Source organism: Alexandromys fortis, unplaced genomic scaffold (assembly GCF_014885135.2).
Source record: "Alexandromys fortis isolate MF-2015 unplaced genomic scaffold, M_Fortis_MF-2015_v1.1 scaffold_12, whole genome shotgun sequence".
Taxonomy (NCBI): domain Eukaryota; kingdom Metazoa; phylum Chordata; class Mammalia; order Rodentia; family Cricetidae; genus Alexandromys; species Alexandromys fortis.
The window spans coordinates 3,531,315-3,551,198 of NW_026067937.1; the positions used below are offsets into that span (position 1 = coordinate 3,531,315).

Sequence of the window (19,884 nt, forward strand, 5' to 3'; positions counted from 1 at the left end):
CCCGCTCGAGTTCCCAGAGTTCCTATTGGCTCTTCGCGGGAGCTTCAAGATGGCGGCGACAGCTACCTGCGGCGCGGGCGTCCCGAGCCTGGCGTCCACAGCCGGCCGGAGCGGCACCTCCAGCTTCCAGAGGAAGAGCAAGGCCTCTGGGGCTGACGGAGGTGGCCCTCGGCTGCTGTCCATTGCGGGCACGCGACCGTCGGTGCGGAATGGACAGCTGCTGGTGTCAACCGGGCTCCCAGCCCTGGACCAGCTCCTAGGTCGGTTCAGATTGAAGATGAGGGCACATCCCAGGGAAGACTTGGGGAGGGACCCCCGGGGCAGCCCCTCATCCCCACGCCTTGCCCAGCCCTGCTCACCCCTTTCCCCTTCACAGACGTGGTCAGGGTAGCCTGCTATGATAGAGACAGGGGGCGGAAGCCTTGCATGGAGATGTCTTGAGATATGTGTGCACTAAGCCCGCCATGGGACCCACACAACCCTTAACTCCGCTCTACGCAGAAATTCATTTCTAGATGACCAGGACTCCCTACGTGCTTTTACCCTAAAGTGATTCCTAATGAAAAAGAAACATGGAAAGGAATTGACTTTTAGAATCCTCTGCTGGTCTCCATGACACTCTCCCTCCTATCCAGGTAGCTTAAAGCTGGGACTAACCTACAAAACTTCTTAGCGTTGTAAGAGAAGGGTTTCCTTAGAAAATGCTGAAAGCTTTCCCCTCTCTTTTCCCCCCACTGTGGGCCAGTTGTCTCCTTAAATCATAAGCGGTGTTGGGTCTAGAAGGGTGGATGTCAAAAATGAGTGTTGACTCAGAGGAGCGACAGTCCTTGATATTCAGATGGTTCTGCCCCCGAGTATCTTCAGTATGTTCATAAGTTATGTCTGAAGGCTGCTTCTTAAACACAGATGTGTGCTTACATTTTGTAAGCTATGTTTCATAGTATTTGCTGCGTGTCTGTTACATATGGTACATTTGCATAATACATTACAATTGCCACTGCTTCTTCTTGTACTTAATTTAGGCTTTTCTCTGGGTTATATTCCAGGCTTTTAAAGTAAGTTTATCAAATAACAAGACAAGCTTCAGAAACAGTATGGTTTCTTGATTCTATTATTTCTTGTTCTGAATGGATTCTGGTTGTTTTCTACATAAATTTAAAGGAGTTTGACGTAATTGTTTTAAACCCATTGAGTTGTGTGAGGCTAAAAACAGAATTCAAAATGCAGAGTTGGTGAATATTCATTTTACTTTTTTCCCTTATGGCCTTGGTTGTTATCCTAGGTTTGAACCAAACCTTAGAGGACTGGCCCATTTGAGTGAACTCTTATCCAGACAGAAATTAATCTGTAAGCTTTAATGACAGTAGATCTTTTCTATCAGTCTAACCTGTCAATCATTTCTACTCCTCAAATGTTAATATTTTTAATTGAATGGGATAGGTACGTTTATTCAGTTGGTAGTAATCAAACCCTATGAACAAAAAGGCTGCATTTTCAGTACTGGGCCTTCATTTTCTCATTAAAATAGCAAAATGTGCCTAGACCCGAGCTTGGCACTCCGTAAGTTTTTATACAGTCTTGATTGAAAAGAAGAAGGGAAAAAAGACTAAAGTAATTGTAAGTATGAAAGATTGAGTTTGGCTTTTGAGCTCCAAAAACTGATTCAGAGATTTAGTGGTATGAATATTCACAAAACTCCCGACCAAGGGTGCTGAGCTTCAGATTCCCGTTTGGGCATCTCTGTAGTTAGAGCCCTGCTATTGCTAATTTTTTTTTTTTGCGGGGGGGGGGGGGTCGAGACAGGGTTTCTCTGTGGCTTTGGAGCCTGTCCTGGAACTAGCTCTGTAGACCAGGCTGGTCTCAAACTCACAGAGATCTGCCTGCCTCTGCCTCCAAGTGCTGGGATTAAAGGTGTGCGCCACCACGCCCAGCCTATTGCTAATTTTTTTTGTTTGTTTGTTTTGTTTTTTTTTTGAGACAGGGTTTCTCTGTGGTTTTGGAGCCTGTCCTGGAACTAGCTCTTATAGACCAGGCTTGTCTCGAACTCACAGAGATCCGCCTGCCTCTGCCTCCCAAGTGCTGTGATTAAAGGTGTGCGCCACCACCGCCCAGCCCTATTGCTAATTTTTGAGAAGGATTTTCAGGGAGTTTTGACAATTTACTGAATTTAAGAGTTTATTTAACTACATTTTCTTCATACCTGCCAAAAAGAACCGAGGGCACTGTGTCTCTACAGAGACATATACTTGATCGATAATGTTTGAAATTTTCAGAAATGCTTGGGCAGTGGACGATTCTCATATTTGAGTATAACATGCTGAAAATTAGTGCTGACTAAGCTCAAAATGTTGAAATATGTGTATTGCATGATTGAAGTTAATTTGCAAAGTACATAGAAATTCAGAATGCTGTAATAATATTACCGCGTTTGGGTTAATAAATATGCCCAGTTGTATTTCAGTTTTTAACTTCTTAATGACATTTTTGTACTTTGATTTCCTGTCTTGTATATTTTCTGGAGCAAAAAATTTTAATTTGTTTTTCATTAAAACTTTTGGAAGAGAAACATCTGTTGCTAATGTATATTCAAATAAGAATAAGAACTTTGGGTTAAATTGTTACTTTCAAAAGTTGATTCACATAGTGGAAAGGCTTATATGACCCCATGGTGATAAAATATAATGGTAGAGGGATATTATAAATGAAAATATGCTATGACGTTGTGAGTACATAACAAGCTAATATTGTTTTATACCCACTCTGTGGTACAGTGGAAACTACTACTGCCACCTGATATCAATGTAATTTTAAACATAGTTGCAAGTATATTTGAAACCCATCACATAGAATGATTGAATGTTAGCTATTTGGTAATTCATTGTTTCTATTACTCTGGTCAAAATGTCTTTCAAATTTGAACATATATTCCCCTTTGTCTTCATCTGCAAAAAAAAAAAAAAAAAAAAAAAAACCAAAAACTTGATCTAATCATTTATTTTTGTTCTGTCGATATAATTTTATTATTGGATTCTCATATAAGTTCCCCAAGTTGGCAATATTTAAATTTTAGAAGATTTTGTTTAGACTTTCTAATCTGGGATTTTCTTTAAGGTTTAATTTATTTTTATTTATGTGTATATATATGGACTTAGGCATATTAGTATAGTCGTCCCCAGAGGCCAGAAGAGGTCTTTCGATCCCCTGAAGCTGGAGTTACTGGTTGTTGAAAGTGGCCTGGTGTGGGTTCTGGAAATCAAACTTGGATCCTCTACAAGAGCAACAAGTCTCTTAACCACTGAGCTATGTATCTATCCCATTAACCTAGGTATTTAACTTTGTCTTTTCCAGGGCATTTATATTGCTATTTGAGGTCACTATAGGTAAATAACATACATTTCAGAAGAGGAAAATAATTTAGCTACATAGATATTCTAGGAATTTCTAAGAAAAATTGTTGTCAGTCTTGAGAGGTTTTTGAAGGAAGGGTGACTTCACAGATTTGTATGGAGGAAACTCTGCCCTGTTCAGAGTTAATTCAGTTTGACAGTCAAGGGACAGTAGGTGGGGTTTGTGGTAAATAATAGTCCAGCAGAAGTTTTATGGAGAAGCTTATTGTGGTGGCCACCATTTTCAAAACTGATTTTAAAGCATAAATGCTCTTGGCATGCTTACTACGTTATCATCAGTATCGTGGGATAATATGCATTAAGCTTGGGCTTTATGGTTAATAATTTTTATTATAGTTTAGGTAGCTAGCTATACAACTAAAGAAAATATATCTTTTCTATTATTACGTAAAGCTGTTTCATATGATTTAATCTCCGGAGACATCCCTGTTTATAACTTTGGTTTCCATATTTGCCCACTTGTGTCTGAATCATAGGCCAGGATATTTGATAACTAAGACATAACCACATTAACAAAATCACCACAATTTAATTTGACAGGCTGTATTAATTTGAGGATACTGCACTAAGCTAAGGAAAAAGTGAGCTTGCTTTTTACATTTCTTTTTTCCAGTAGTGTCTTCCTACGCATTAATATATTACCTAATTTCTGTAGTTTATCCTTTTACATTCACCAACTTTGAAAAATAAGGTATCACTTCCAAGCATTAATTTGACCTCATTTACCCAAAGTTTGTAACTTACAAATTTCGGGGGGGATATGAGACTGAAATTTTCCCATTAAAATAGTACTGATATTGGTTGATAGTTGTCTAACTACTCCCCCATGAATTACAAAACTATGTCAGACAGCTTTTAACACTTAAAATTCTTACCTTTTATTTTTGTTTTGTTTTTTTTTTGTTTGCTTGTTTTGTCGGGGACTAACCTCGACAAAAATACCTCTTGCCAGGGTAGAAAGCATAGGGATTTAGAAAATATTAGTAAAGTGTTTGAAAATGTAAATGAAAATAATAAAATGGAGAAACATAGAATAGTATCAGGAGGAAATTCCAGTGAGCACTGAAATTAGCCTGCATTTAATTTCCAACTGCTTAAAATACTCCTGACCCCAAAAATAGGGGTAAGACTAAAAACATGATACAAGGAACTGAACATACCAATTGAAGGTTGTGGGCTATAGCCAAAGTTAAACTTTCTGTTGCTAGAACAAAACAAGTTGACACTCACACCCTAGACCAAAACATTCTGTAGGCAGACCACTCCCTGGGTGGAAACCAAAGTTATTTCCTTGAGGGAATTGGAACTTAGTTGGGTCCTTAGACTTTTGTTTGAACAGGTTTACTTCCCTGATGTACCAGGTTGACCAGAACCTTGAGAAAGTCTGACCTAAATTTAGGTGGGACCTTTGAGGTGGAAACAAAATAACCTTGAAGGAATAGAGATAAGTTCCAATTCTCTGCCCTTTGGTCAAATTGGACGTAGGCTCACCTTTTCTGGCCTCCACAATGTATTTGTTAGTTTTTTGAGACTAAGTTCGCTAAGTAGCCCTGGCTGTCCTGGAACTCACTGTGTAGAACACTCTTGCCTTTGCCTCCCAAGTTCTGGGACTAAAAGCATGGGACACCATACCCAGCTCTGATCTTTTTCAAATATTAAATTTAACACAAAATATTGCCTCCCAGCTTGAACTATGAATATTCTCTATTAAACATTAAACAACAGAAGTCCACCAGTAGATTTTCTAAGTTAAGATAGCCTTTTCATTTCCTTTTTCTTTTTCTACTTGGTTTTGTCACCAATCTGACACATGTGTTCCAGCCTGGTCTACAAGAGCTAGTGCCAGGACAGGCACTCCAAAGCTACAGATAAATCCTGTCTTGAAAAAGAAAGAAAGAAAGAAAGAAAGAAAGAAAGAAAGAAAGAAAGAAAGAAAGAAAGAAAGAAAGAAAGAAAGAAAGAAAGAAAGAAAGAAAGAAAGAGATTAAACTATACACTAGAGCTCATTAGGGGAAAAAAAGCTTGGCTTAAATCATAAGTCATTTAATTTATCCCGATTTGATATTGTATTAAGAACTCACTGGATAAAGTTTCCAACTGTTAGGAGTTTTATAAGCATAAGATTCATAATTTTTGAGTGACATATTCCTAAATTGGCTGAAAATAATTTTGTTCAATCATTTTTCCCAAAACCACCTCCCTCCCTCATATGGGATTTGCAAGATGCTCTGCTTAGCTAGTCACCCTTTGTCCATTATTGCTACAATCATCATCACTGACCAAGTAATAGTACACATTAAGTGATGGGTTCTTAACTGAAGATTATTGCAAATACGGCAAAGGCATCTCTTACTGACCGTGCTGAATTTTACATATTTCATTTTCATTGACCAACATCTCCTTATTCCTCCAAGAAGGAAAACTTCTTGGACATGGTAGCTTATGCTTGAAATCCTAGTGCTGAGACGGCTGAAGCAGGAATGTTCAGGGAGTTTCAGCCAAGGCTAAAAAGTGAGATCCTATCTCAAACTTTAAAACCCTTTGCTTATTCCACTGGAACTTAGATACAGAAATTATGTAGATTAGGGACATAGACCAGGAGAATCAGCAACTTTTATAGTAACAGCTCTGACTGGAACACTAGAGTGTGATTTTATCTTCTTGTTTTGTTTTATTTTCTGTTTTTCAAGATAGGGTTTCTCTGTATAGCCCTGGTTGTCCTGGAACGCTCTGTTTGTAGACCAGGCTGTAACTCACAGGGATCTACCTGCCTCTGCCTCCCGAGTGCTAGGATTAAATGCAGGCGCCACCACCACCTGGTGATTTTATCATCTTAAACATAAAGAGAATGACCATTAAGGTATTAGATGTTTGTTTTTTCCTCATAAAGGAAGGAAGGGTGTAAAGTTAAAAATAAATGTAGAAATTAGCTCTGACCTTACATGGGACAACTTAAACATTTTGTCTAATAATCTAAAAGCAGACAGTAAGTACTTGGATTTTTTTTATGAATGCTGCCTTAAAGTATATTTCACTCTGTTAATCTTGAAACTGTCCTCATTAGTGTGGTTTCTATTTAAATGTTACAGAGTGGGAAGTTGTCTTGATGTATAATTAAATTATGTGTTCAGTTTTCTGATGAATCCCGCTAAAGTGCTGTAAATCCCAGTGTGTCAGTGGTAGAAATGAGAGGGTCAGGAATTGAAGCCCCATTCACAGCTACAGGAAATGAAGCCAGCCGAGGCTACACTGACCTCCCAACATGAACGCGCACATGCACGCACACACAGGAGAGAGATGCACCCACATGCATATGAACATATGTAAAGGTACTAACTTTAAAAGTGTCACGAATGATTTTGAAACGTTTTACAAATTGTATTCAAATTATTTCAGATATCACCATAAATTAGTATGTACTACAGTTTTTCAATTTATTCTGGGACCATGTTAATAGATTTCAGACTCTTTAACACAACAAGTATGCTTTTTGTTGTTGTTGTTGGTTTTTTTCGAGATAGGGTTTCTCTGTAGCTTTGGAGCCTGTCCTGGAACTCACTCTTATAGACCAGGTTGGCCTAGAACTCACAGAGATCCGCCTGCCTCTGCCTCCTGAGTGCTGGGATTAAAGGCGTGTGCTACCACTACCTGGCAAGTATGCTTTTTGTGCAAGGGGAAAGAAATAGTATTAAGTGAACTTTTTGTATTAAATTTTCCACATATTTACCACTATAAAATATTTTGAGAAAAAGGTTTTTATTAATGCTCAAAATGTTTTATGGTTTTGTGCTCATACTTACAAACCTTACAAGAATACTGTCTTCTGTTGTTCAACAACCTTGAATATTTTTAGAATAATGCAACAAATACACTTGTAGTCTTTCTTTAGTATGTATTTCTTACTTTTAAAGTACATTTGAGACATTAATTCCAGGTACTAGTACTAATACTTTTACAGATGAACAGCAAAGTATCATATAGACTGTCTTTCCTCTGTAGCATAGTTTTGATGTCCAAAAAGTTATTTTTAGTGACTATTTGAATTATATATTCAGGATGTTAGTTTCATTCAAATATTTAAAAGAACTCATTCTAATATTAGTGAAAATGGCTGGGTGCTGGTGACTCACGACTTTAATCCCAGAACTTGGGAGGCAGAGGCAGAAGGATCTTTGTGAGTTTGCTGCCAGCCTGGTCCACAAGAGCTAGTTCCAGGATAGCTAGGGTTGTTACAAAGTGAAACCCTGTCTCGAAAAACCAAATGTGTGTGTGTGTGTGTGTGTGTGTGAGAAAATATATTTTTTTTTACTATTTCCTGTAATTTGAATTAACAAAAATAAATTTTATATTTGAGAATTTCTAGACTTTCTTTATAATTTTTCTAAAAATAATTAGAATTGTTAATTCCTTTAAGACTTGCCCAATTTGGAATAAAGTAGAATTTTTAGCAGTCAATGTACACATTCGTGTCTTGGCTGTTGAGCTAATTTATTAACCAGTGCTGAATATAACAATGGAGTGCTTTACCACAATTGTATTGAGTGTCTCCTAGTTCTGAGAAAGGGGACACTATAACATACTGGAAAAGTGAATGTCATATGTACTATGTAATTGCAAGTAACATGTAACTATATCATAGTAACACATTAAGCGAAGTATTGCAAAGATCGTCCAAATATTCTTCACAAGGGCAGTGTCTATTATTATTGATGTATTATTATTGTTAATATTATTTGATACTATTGAGGTATCTGTTCTTGGTGAAGTCTAAATTTTGTGCTAAAGAAGAACCTATAAAGTTAGTGACTAATGTTGTTCTTGTGTGTCATTTCCAGGTGGAGGCTTAGCTGTCGGAACAGTTCTTCTGATTGGTTAGTATAAAATACATGCTGTGATACTTCTGCAAGTTCTGTTTTGTATGTGATGGTGTTAGGAGTTTCTCATCTGAAACTGGGTATTTAAATGATGAGTTCTCCGCAGATGTAAGGTCAGTTAGAACTTGTCTAAATACACTTTTTTTTTTCTGTTCACGTTATTTATTTTTTTTCTTTTTTTAAAGAAGACTAACTTTTTTTTTTTTTTATTATATGTACCATCCAAGTTCCAACTCCCTCCCCTCATCCCTTTCCCTCAGCATACCCTCCCTCCTCATCCCATACACTCCTCAGAGAGGGTAAGGCACATTGCTTTGAGGAAGGTCCAAGTCCCTCCCTACTATATCTATGCTGAGCAAGGTATCCATCCAAAGAGAAAGGTTCCCAAAAAGCCAGTACATGCAGTAGGAATTAATCCTGATTCCACTGCCCGTGGCCCCTCTGTCTGCCCCAGCAGTTCAACTGTCAAACACATTGAGAGGAGCTAGTTTGGTCCTATGCTTGTTTCTTCCTGGCCTGGCTTGAGTTGGTGAGCTTCCATTAGTTCAGGCAGACTGTTTCAGTGGCTGTATCCCTCATGGTCTTGACCTCTTTGCTCATATTCTTATTCTTCCCACTCTTCAACTGGACTTTGGGAACTCAGTCCAGTATTCCGATGTGGGTCTCTGCCTCTGTTTCCACCAGTTGCTGGATGAAGGTTCTATGGTGATATTTAAGATATTCATCAGTTCAAATACAGGACAAGTCAAATTTGGGCCCCCTCTCCTCTATTGCTTAGGGTCTTAGCTGGGGTCATCCTGGTAGATTCCTAGAATTTCTCTAGAGCCAGGTTTCTTGCTAACCCTATAATGGCTCCCTCAATCAAGATATCTCTTTCTTTGCTCTCTGTCGCTGTCCTTTCTCCTCGAATATCCCATTCCCTCAAGTTCTCCTCACTCCTCCCCTTTTCCCCACCTCTTCCCCTTCCATCCTCTTTTCTCTTCCCACCCCCATGCTCCCAATTTTGTCAGGTGATCTTGTCTATTTCGCCTTTCCAGGTAGATCTGTATATGTTTTTCTTAGGGGTCACCTTGTTACTTAGCTTTTCTAGGATCATAAATTATAGGCTCACTATCCTAGTATCCACTTATGAGTGAGTACATAGTATATACTAAGTACACTTTTTAATTCAAAATTGAGATGGGCAGACATATTTGAAAATGTGTCACCTAACAATTACAAATAGTTGCTCCTCACTGTGCACCATTTTAAATTTAATTTAATTTATTTGAAATGTCCTTTGAATTTTGTGCAAAAAAAGAAACCAAAAGTTTCTTTTTATTAAAAGTGGATTGTAGTGATTAATTTGAGAAATGGAAGAATTGATATGTGTATTGTATATGAGTGAATAGATGTGTAAAACATTTCACAGCATTTATTATTGCCTTTTTGAGTGAAAGGGAGCAAAGTCGGCTGTATTTTTGTTCATTGTTAAGGTGATTAGAGTTCTTATTAAATAGACAATGTATGGCCTGTTTGAGCATAGATCATAGGAGCTTCAAATTTCCGTATACTTCATCTATCACGTAATGAAAGTGCCCGGTTAATGTCTAACCTGTTTACTTGCAACATAGCTGCTGTTTCTAGTTTAGTCTTGAATTAGTCGGCCTACGTTTTTATATGACCCCATTAAAATACCTGAAAATATCTATTTTAGCACCTCAGATTTTCCCTAACTGGCAGTCATTTGGTGAGCTGGCTGTGAGAGTTCTGAATGACTCTTCTTCTCTCATTGCCTCTTGATAACCTCCCAGAGTGGCATTTCTCTTTCATTGCCCGAAACTGATAAAAGTTTCACATTTAGTAAGACCTATTGTCAGCAAGCTGAGTTATAAACTGTAATGATCTAGACATTTATTTGTACCAGGCACTAATACAAATAGGTTTATATTAATAGATATCTTTTAATATAGCAAAGGACTCTGGGAAATGTTTTAGAAAGATTTTCTCACTGGGCGGTGGTGGCACACACCTTTCATCTCAGCACTCTGTAGGCTGAGGCAAGTGAATCTCTGTGAGTTTGAGACCACCCTGGTCTACAAGAGCTAGTTCCAGGACAGGCTCCAAAGCCACAGGGAAACCCTGTCTCGAAAAACCAAAAAAAAAAAAAAAAAAAAAGAAGGAAAGATTTTTCTCCAAGTCTGATTATAATACAAAGTGATGGTTCTTTAATTTTGGCAAACATAAAACATTTATCTAGTAAAGCCAAGTCCCTGGAAAACTCGAAGTTATCTAGAACATCTCATTGCCTAGCTCTGCTTAATCACTGAAGAATACTAATAATAGTTGGAGAGTTGTCATCATTTGATTCTTGTTGGGGGTCATGTATTATGTAAATAAAGTGCTTTATGGGGGGGAGGGAAATGGGAGGTGGTGACAGGGAGGAGACAGAAATCTTTAATAAATAAATAAGTAAATTTAAAAAAAAAAGACCAAGAAAAAAAATAAAGTGCTTTATGTAAGTTTTTTACTTATTATGATCACCTTATGATATATTTATTATCTCTATAATTCATGAAATTAGATTTGAAGGGTGATAGAAGTATTTTGCATTTACCTCAGAATCATTTCTCCCTCTATCACCACCAATTCTTCCTATATTTACTTTCTCAAATTTATAACATTTTCTTTATTATTATTGTTATATGTCTATATATGCATATATACATATATCTATATGCATGCATATGTACATATATATATAAACCTACTGAGTCTGTTTAGTGTTGCTCCTGTGTGTGTATGTATGCGTTTGTTTATAGTTGATCATTTGGGAATGGGTAGCCTATCAAGGGGCTTATCCTTAGAGAAGACTGAATCTTTATCTCTCAGCAGCTATTACTTGCCTGTAGTCCTTCATCTAGGGGTGGGGACTTGTAAGATTTTCCTTATCCACATTAACATGTCAACTGGCATTGTTATTGTGACGGTCTTATTTAGGAAACCATGTTGTTGAAACTTCATCTGTGCTGCTTCTCTGACATACAAAGAAGATACTGTATTTCAAGGGTGCAGCAGATTCTGGTCCTCTAGCTCTTGTAGTCTTTCCACCCTATCTTCCACAATGTTCTCTGAGTCTTAGGTATGAGGGTTGTGTTGTAAATGTTTTAGTTGAGGTTGGATGCCCCAAGGTCAGCTGTTCTCAACATTTGACCAATTGTGAATTTGTGTAGTAGTCTCTGAGTACCCAGGTTCGATTCTCAGTTCACATGCTAACCTAGGCAACTGTCCTGTATAACTTTCTCAGATGCCTTGTTTAACAGACATAAACATTGGGATAGGGGTTATATTCTTTTTTTAGAGTGATGAAACACCTATATATGTGGGTTTTCTGAAATGAAGTTTCAAAATTCTAAAGGTGAAGGATCTTACTGAGTGTACAGTGAAGACACAAGTTACAGCATGGTAAAAAAAAAACTTTATTTTACATCATCAGCATTTCTCTATTATAGTAGAATATTTCTAGTTAAAATGCTAAAATCTTGCCAGGCATAGTAGTATAAATCTTGAATCCCAGCACTCTGGAAGCAGAGGCAGGTTTGGGGCCACCCTGGTCTACATAGCAAATTCCACACTAGCTAGATAGTAAGACCCTGTATCAACAACCACAAAAATATTTCTGCATGCAGTGTGCTTACTTTTGTAGTTATATACATATGTGCATATAAGTGCAAATGTGCATTGCGTAGGCACGCACCTAGGAAGTACAGAGGCCTATTTCAGGTGTCTGTCTTGATCATCGTCCATTTAATGTTTTAGTGTGTGTGGTGATGTGAATAGGAATGGCGTCAGTAGATTCATGTGTTTATATGCTTGGTCCATATAGAGTGGTACTTTTAGGAGGAGTGGGCTTATTGGAGGAGGTGTGTAAGTGTGGGGGCTGTCTGCAAATCAAGATGCATACCACTTACCTGCTTCTCCAGTCCTGGGCCTGCTTCCATGCTACCATGTGTCCCGTCATGATGATAATGAACTAAATCTCCGAAACTGTAGGCCTGTTCCAGTGAAATGCTTTCCTTTATAAGAGTTTTGTAGTCATAGTGTCTCTTCCTAACATTAGAAACCCAAACTAAGACTATGTATTTTTGATTCATGTGTATGGGTATTTTGCCTGCGTGTATGTCTGTGGTATACCATGTGCATGCAGTACCTGAGGAGGCCAGAAAATGGTATCAGATCCCCTGGACATGGAATTCCATGTGGTTGTGACTGTTGGGAATCACACCTAGCTCCTCTGGAAGTGATTTTAACCTCTGAGCCTTCTCTCCAGCTATTCTCTACATTATATTTTGAAACAGGATCACCTCACTGAATTTGAAGCTTAAGACTGCCAAGGGACCTGACTGTCACTGTCCCACACCCACACCCCCAGGACTCGGGTTAAAGATGCATAGCTCTACACCTGGCTTTTATGTGGGTGCTGAGGATCCCAACTCAGGTCTTTCTGTGTACGTGGCAGGCACTCTGTCCTCTGAGCTTTTTCTAGCCCCTGTTTTGAATTTTGTAAACCATTTTCTCATGAAGTAGATTATTTTTCATTTATCAAGGGAGTTTTATGTGTGACATTTACCTGTGCACGAGTGTGGCTTTCGAGAACAGTTTATTTATAGTTTCAGATGTAGTGTAGCTATGGAAATTAGAGCTAGTGAGTATTGCTACAAAAACCAGAAAAACTCTATGCCTTCAGAATATTGAAAAATAGCTAAATATGAATGTATATAAGGGAGGAATATGAGGGGTAAATCACCAAAGGTAAGCATTTCTTAGTACAAACTTGATTCCTTATGACTTTATTGTTCAGAATTCCATGGCTGTTAAAATAACGAGGAAATCAACAACAGGAAGAATGCCTTATTTTGGCTCTCAGTTTCAATGGGCTCAGTCCGTAGTCAGCTGACAAACCAAGTAAAGTGGCAATGAGGGTGTTGAACCAAGAAGCTGGTTAGTCCAGTATAGCCAGGAAAGAGGGAAAGGAGGAGTCACAGCATATCTTCACACAAAAAACCCCAGTGACCTTCCTCCAAAGAGGTTCCATGTCCTAAATTTCTACCATCTCCTGGTGATCCATTCAACTGTGGATCTGTCCATGGATTAATGTATTGAAGATGCCAGATTCCTCATTATTTAATCACCCTCAAAAGGCTTCATCTCTGAACAATGCTTCATTGAGGACCAAGCCTATGATATATGACATTTGAGGAAATGTTTCAAACCAAAACTGTAACCATACTGAAATAGGTTTTGAGATGTTTTGTATTGAAATTGCTACTGGTGTTCTGTTACTCGGTAAATTTGCCACAGCTTAAAAGTATTCAAAGGGTCTATCATCTGTTTGCAGAGATGCTATCAAAACAGGTTTTTATAGAAGTTGTCATTAATAAAAATACAAGTTATGTGACGTTGGCAAATGTATCTTTTTAAACTATCCCATATTAGTCACATAATTTTAGTTGTGGAAGTAGCAAATGATACGTTGTTGGCTAGTTAGTGAGAAGTACAGATGTTTCTCTGTAGTAATGAGGTGAGCAGGCCTGCTTTTCATCCCGCTGGGCTCCCGCATGGCTAGCTTAGCCCCAGAAATAATAATAGGGAAACTGTATTCATTTAAACATTGCCTGGTCCATCAGCATTTATTCAAAACATGATTGTCAGAATACAGATAATTCTCCCGCACCATTCCCCCCCCCCTTTTATTTTTTTTTAAACAAAGGAAAATACCCATAGTCCATTTTTGGGAATGTGGGCATAGTATTCCAGGCTACTTCCGGCTGGTTGGGGGCGCTGATAATCTTATGGGGACCTAAAGAAAATTTAGAGTTATGATCAATTCCTGACTGGAGTATCCTGTGAGTCTTGATCATCTCAGGCAGCAGTCTTAAACCTGTTCTGGATGTAGAACTCTGTCATCTGGGCTGTCTGTTCCTACCGGAGATTTCTCAGGTAGTCTTCCTTGATAGAACCTGATTTTTCTTAATTCAGAATGAATCCACAGTCTTTCATTTCCTGTGGAAACAAAAACAAAATCTCTTCTCCAAAGTAACATACCTTTTGACTTTAATTTTAAAGTCAAGGTATTTTCAAAATACCTATCTTAGATTAATTCTGCAGCATTTATAAGCAAATATCTTTTAGCAGCTGTTGCTCCTTCCTCAGCATTCAAACAATTTAAAGAGAGCATAATAGCATACAGTATCAAGATTCTCTGTGTATTTTCCATCTTTATGTGGCTTTATTTTAACCTCTATTTCTTTTATTTTTACTCTTAACTTTTGGCTTTTTGAGATAGGTTTTCTATGTATCTTTGTCCTGGAACTCCCTTTGTAAACCAGGCTATCCTTGAACTTACAGAGATCCACCTGTCTCTGCCTCCCAGGCAAATCCTACCTGGTTGCACCACCATAACTGGCTACTACTTTTTTTTTTTTTTTTTACTTTGAGAACTTTAACCTTTAGCCTGTATATATTTTTAACATACTATAAAAAATTTAGAGGTTTTTTTTGGTTAGAGTTACTCTGAGATAGTTTATGCTATTTGTGGCTATTGTGAAGAGTGCTGTTTCTCTGATTTCTTTCTTGGCCCATTTATTATCTGTGTAAAGGATGGCTATTGATTTTTTCAAGTTAATCTTGTATCCTGCTACATTACTGAAAGTGTTTATGAGCTGTAGAAGCTCCTTGGTAGAATTTTTTGGGTCGCTTATGTAAATTATCATATCATCAACAAATAGTAAGAGTTTGGCTTCTTCTTTTCTGATTTGTATCCCCTTGATTTCCTTTTATTGTCTTATTGCTCTTGCTAGAGAGTTTGACTTCTTTTCTGATTTATATCTCCTTGATATCCTTTTATTGTCTTATTGCTCTAAATAGGACCTCAATAACTATATTGAATAGATATGGAGAAAGTGGACAACCTTGTCTTGTTCTTGACTTCAGTGGGATGGCTGTGAATTTCTCTCCATTTAGTTTGATGTTGGATGTTGACTTGCTATATATTGGCTTTATTATGTTTAGGTATGATCCTTGTATTCTTGCTCTTTCCAAGACACTTATCATGAAGGGATGTTGTATTTTGTTGAAAGCTTTTCAGCATGTAATGAGATGATCATGTGGTTTTTATTTTTCAGTTTGTTTATGTGGATTACGTTGACAGATTTTCATATGTTGAACCATCCCTACATCTCTGGGATGAATCTGACTGATCATGGTGGATGATGGTTCTGATGTGTTCTTAGATTTGATTTGCCAGTATTTTATTGAGTACTTTTGCATCGATGTTCATGAGTAAGATTGGTTTGTAATTCTCTTTCTTAGTAATATCTTTATGTGGTTTGGTATCAGGGTAATTGTGGCCTCAGAAAAAGAGTTTGTCATTGTTCTTTCTGTTTCTATTGTGTGAAACAGTTTGAAGAGTATTGATATTACTTCTTCTTTGAAAATATTGTAGAATACTGAGCTGAAACCATCTGGTTCTGGGCTTTTTTTTTGTTTGGGAGACTTTTGCTGACTGTTTCTATTTCTTTAGCAGCTATAGGGCTGTTTAATTGCTTTTATGGTCTTGATCTAATTTGGTAACTAATATTTATTCAGAAAGTTGTCCATTTCCTTTAAGTTTTCCAATTTTGTGGAGTACAGGTTTCTAAATAAGACCAGATGATTTTCTATATTTCCTCCATGTCTATTGTTATGTCCCCCTTCTCATTTTTGATTTTGTTAATTTGGATAGTCTCTCTCTGCCTTTTGGTTAGTTTGGATAAAGGTTTTTCTATTTTGTTAATTTTTCTTGAAGAACAAACTCTTTTTCTCATTGATTCTTTGTATTGTTTTCTTTGTTTCTATTTTGTTGATTTCAGCTCTCAATTTGATTATTTCCTGCATTCTCTTGGGCGAGTTTGCTTATTTTTGTTCTAAAGTTTTCAAATGCTCTGTTAATTCACTAGTGTGGGATTTTCCCTGCTTCTTTATGCAGGCATTTAGTGCTATGAACTTTTCTCTTAACACTGCTTTCATTGTGTCCCATAAATTTGGGTATGTTATGTAGTTATTTTCATTGAATTTTAGGAAGTCTTTAATTTCTCCCTTTATTTCTTGATGACTCAAGTGAGCATTATTTAATTTCCATGTATTTGTGGGCTTTCAGAAATTATTTTTGCTCTTGAATTCTAGTTTTAAGCCATGGTGATCCGATAAGATACATGGGTCATTCCATTTTTTTTTTTTTATCTGTTGGGGTTTGTTTTGTTACTGAGTATGTGGTCAGGTTTTGAGAAGGTTCCATGAGATGCTGAGAAGAATCTTTTATATTCTTTTATATTTGAATGGAATATTCTATAGATGTCTGTTAAGTCCATTTGAGTCATAACACCTATTAGTTCCCTTATTTCTCTGTTCATTTTTTGTCTGACTGACCAGTCCAATGGTGAGAGTAAAGTGCTGAAATCTCCCACTATTAGTGTGTGGGGTTTAATGTATGAATTAAACTTTAGAAGTGTTTTTTTTTAATGAGGTTTCCCTGTATTTGGGGCATAGATGTTCAGTATTGAGATTTCCTTTTGATGGATTTTTCCTTTGACTAATATGTAATGTTCTTTTTTGTCTCTTTTGATTGATTTTAGTTTAAAGTCTTTTTTTTTTTTTTGTTAGATATTAGGATAGCTATACCAGCTTGTTTCTTAGGTTCATTTGATTGGAAATTTTTTCCTAACCCTTTACTCTGAGGTGATGTCTGTCTTTGAGGTTGAGGTGTGTTTCTTGTATGCAGCAGAAGGATGGATTCTGTTTTCATATCCAATCCATTGTCTTTTTTAGGTGAGTTGAGTCCATTTATATTAAGGGATATTAATGACACTGATTGCCATCTCCTGTTAATTTAGTTTTTGTTTTTAGTGCTGTTAATTTGTGTGCTTTTTTTTCTTCTTTGGGATTTGCTGCAGTGAGATCATCAATTGTCTGTGTTTTTGTTGGTATACCCAATTTCCTTGGGTTGGAGTTTTCCTTCTAGTACTTTGTATAGGGCTGGTTTTGTGGCTAGGTATTGATTAAATCTGGTTTTGTCATGAAATATCTTGTTTTGTCCTTCTATGGTGATTGAAAGTTTGCTGGGTATAGTAGTCTGGGCTGGCATCCGTGGTCTCTTAATGACTGCATAATGCTTGACCATGACCGTCTGGCTTTCATTGTTTCCATTGAGAAATCAGGTGTAATTCTCATAGGTCTGCCTTTATATGTTACTTGGCCTTTTTTCCTTTGTTGAAATAGGAGCGGCAGGGCTGCGTCCCCAGCACCCGGCCGCCCGCATGGCTAGCTCATGCCCGAAATAACAACACACAAACTGTATTCATTTAAGAACTGCTTGGCCTGAACTCTAGCCCTTACAGGCTAATTCTCGCACCTGGACTAGCCCATTTCTAATGATGTGTGTAAGCATCCCAAGGTGCGCTTACCGGGAAGATTCTAGCCAAAGTCCATCGTGGTGTCNGACAGGTTCTCTGTATATCTTTGTCCTGGAATAACTCTGTAGACCAGGCTGTCCTTGAACTCACAGAGGTCCTTCTGTCTCTGCCTCCCAGGCATTGGGATTAAAAGTGTGTCACAGAGGTCAATCTACCTCTGTCCCTTGAAGTCACAGAGGTCAATTTACCTAGGCCTCCCAAGTGTTGGGATTAAAGGTGTGTACCACCACACCCAACTACTCTCTTTCTTTTTTAAGAACATTAACTTTTTTTTTCTTTTAAGACTGCATATATTTTTAATACACTGTAAACCATTTAGAGGTTTTTTTTTTTTTCCTTTGAATCTCTTTACTGTATATCTCTCTTTTTCTAACTACATGAGTCTTTATGGAGAGGATTAAAGATGTGGCTTTTTTTGTTGTTTGTTTGTTTTGTTTTTTCCGAGACAGAGTTTCTCTGTGGCTTTGGAGCCTGTCCTGGAACTAGCTCTGTAGACCAGGCTGGTCTCGAACTCACAGAGATCCACCTGCCTCTGCCTCCCTAGTGCTGGGATTAAAGGCATGCGCCACCATCGCCTGGCCCTTCTTTTCTTGTGAACTAGTTCTGAACTTGTTGATATGACAGCAGAGCACACAAACACGAAGGCAATCCACAAGCACTCCCAAAATAGAGTGCATACTCGGCACTGGTCAGCTTCAGATTCACTCTAAGTTTTTGGCTTCCATTTGTGAAACTCAAACTATAAAACCACATTCTTCACCAACCTGATGACTGCTGGGATTTTGCTTCCTTGTTACCTCTGGCCATGGGTAAGAAGTTGCTTTTATCATATCCATAGCATTTTCATCTTCACAATTTTTTTTGCTCAATTTCTTACTATTTACTTTCCTTCCAGATCTTTCCAGTTTGCCCTCTTTTATGTCTCTCTTATGAAAAACAAACTGATACTTTAAAATTCTACCATAAACTAATTTCTCATTGAAGTTTTTAATATTTATTGACTACTTTTTGTGTGTCAGACATCATGCTAAACCCTAAGCAGTTGTTTTATTTTTAGCTTCAAATAATCAGATAAATAAATACATTTCATGTTAATAAGTTTAAAGTTTTAAGGGAAACAGTCAAGTTTCTCTGACATCTTAAAAGTCCCATCTGAGGTGACACTTGTCTTTGGCTACTGTTCCATCCCACCACTACGATATGTGGAATTTTTTCTTACATCTATCATTTGTTAGAACTTCTCACCCTCTGCTGTAGTAGGAGGCCACTTGTTCATTTTCTGGCCGCCCTGACTCCCGAAATAACCACACAGAAATTGTATTATTTAAATCACTGCTTGGCCCATTAGCTCTAGCTTATTTGCTAACTCCTATCCTAATTTAACCCATTTCCATTATTTTGTATTTTACCACTAGGCTCGTGGCCTCCTAGCAAGGTTCCAGCATATCTGTCTCTGGTGGCAGCTCCATGGCTTCTCCATGACTCCACCTCCTTTCTTCCATCATTCAGTTTCATTTACACAGGCTTAAGGCAGTGTCTTTATTAGTCAGTGGTATTCACAGCATACAGAGGGGAATCCCACATCACTGTGCAACCTTGGTAAGTTTTTAACACTAGCTCTAGTCACTCTTCATTCTCAGTGATCATTTAAAAGTTCATCCCTTAACATCTGTAATGACTACTCTCTCCCTTAATTTCTTTTTTTTTAAGTCTTATTTATTTATTATGTATACAATGTTCTGTCTGTGTGTATACCTATATGCCAGAAGAGGGCACCAGACCTCCTTACAGATGGTTGTGAGCCACCACATGGTTGCTGGGAATCGAACTCAGGTCCCTTGGAAGAGCAGGCAATGCTCTTAACCACTGAGCCATCTCTCCAGCCCTCTCTCCCTTAATTTCCCGTGCGGTGTTACACACAGGAGTGGTTCCACAGATGAGAGCTCATCTAGCTTTCCACCATGAGTCCTTGAAAATCATCTCTGTTCAGAAATATAAATTTAAATATGCCCTCTCTAGGTTCAAATTCATCCCAGTGAACTTGATACCAACATTTTCTCTCTGTTTCTGTCTCTTTTTCTAATACAAGATCTCCTCACTCTGGTTCAAGATGGC

At 37.7% G+C, this 19,884-nt stretch overlaps 1 protein-coding gene across 2 annotated transcripts in view; it reads left to right on the top strand.

Moving 5' to 3' along the window:
* Positions 1–37: 37 nt before the first annotated feature.
* The window catches only part of Elp4 (elongator acetyltransferase complex subunit 4), a 224,769-nt gene continuing 204,922 nt past the window's right edge, over positions 38–19,884 (top strand). For both annotated transcript variants that reach the window (XM_050147153.1, XM_050147154.1), the window contains exons 1-2: positions 38–260; positions 8,243–8,278. In XM_050147153.1, coding sequence (XP_050003110.1) covers positions 50–260; positions 8,243–8,278 — 247 coding nt within the window. In that variant the 5' untranslated portion in view covers positions 38–49. The remainder of the gene's footprint in view (positions 261–8,242; positions 8,279–19,884) is intronic.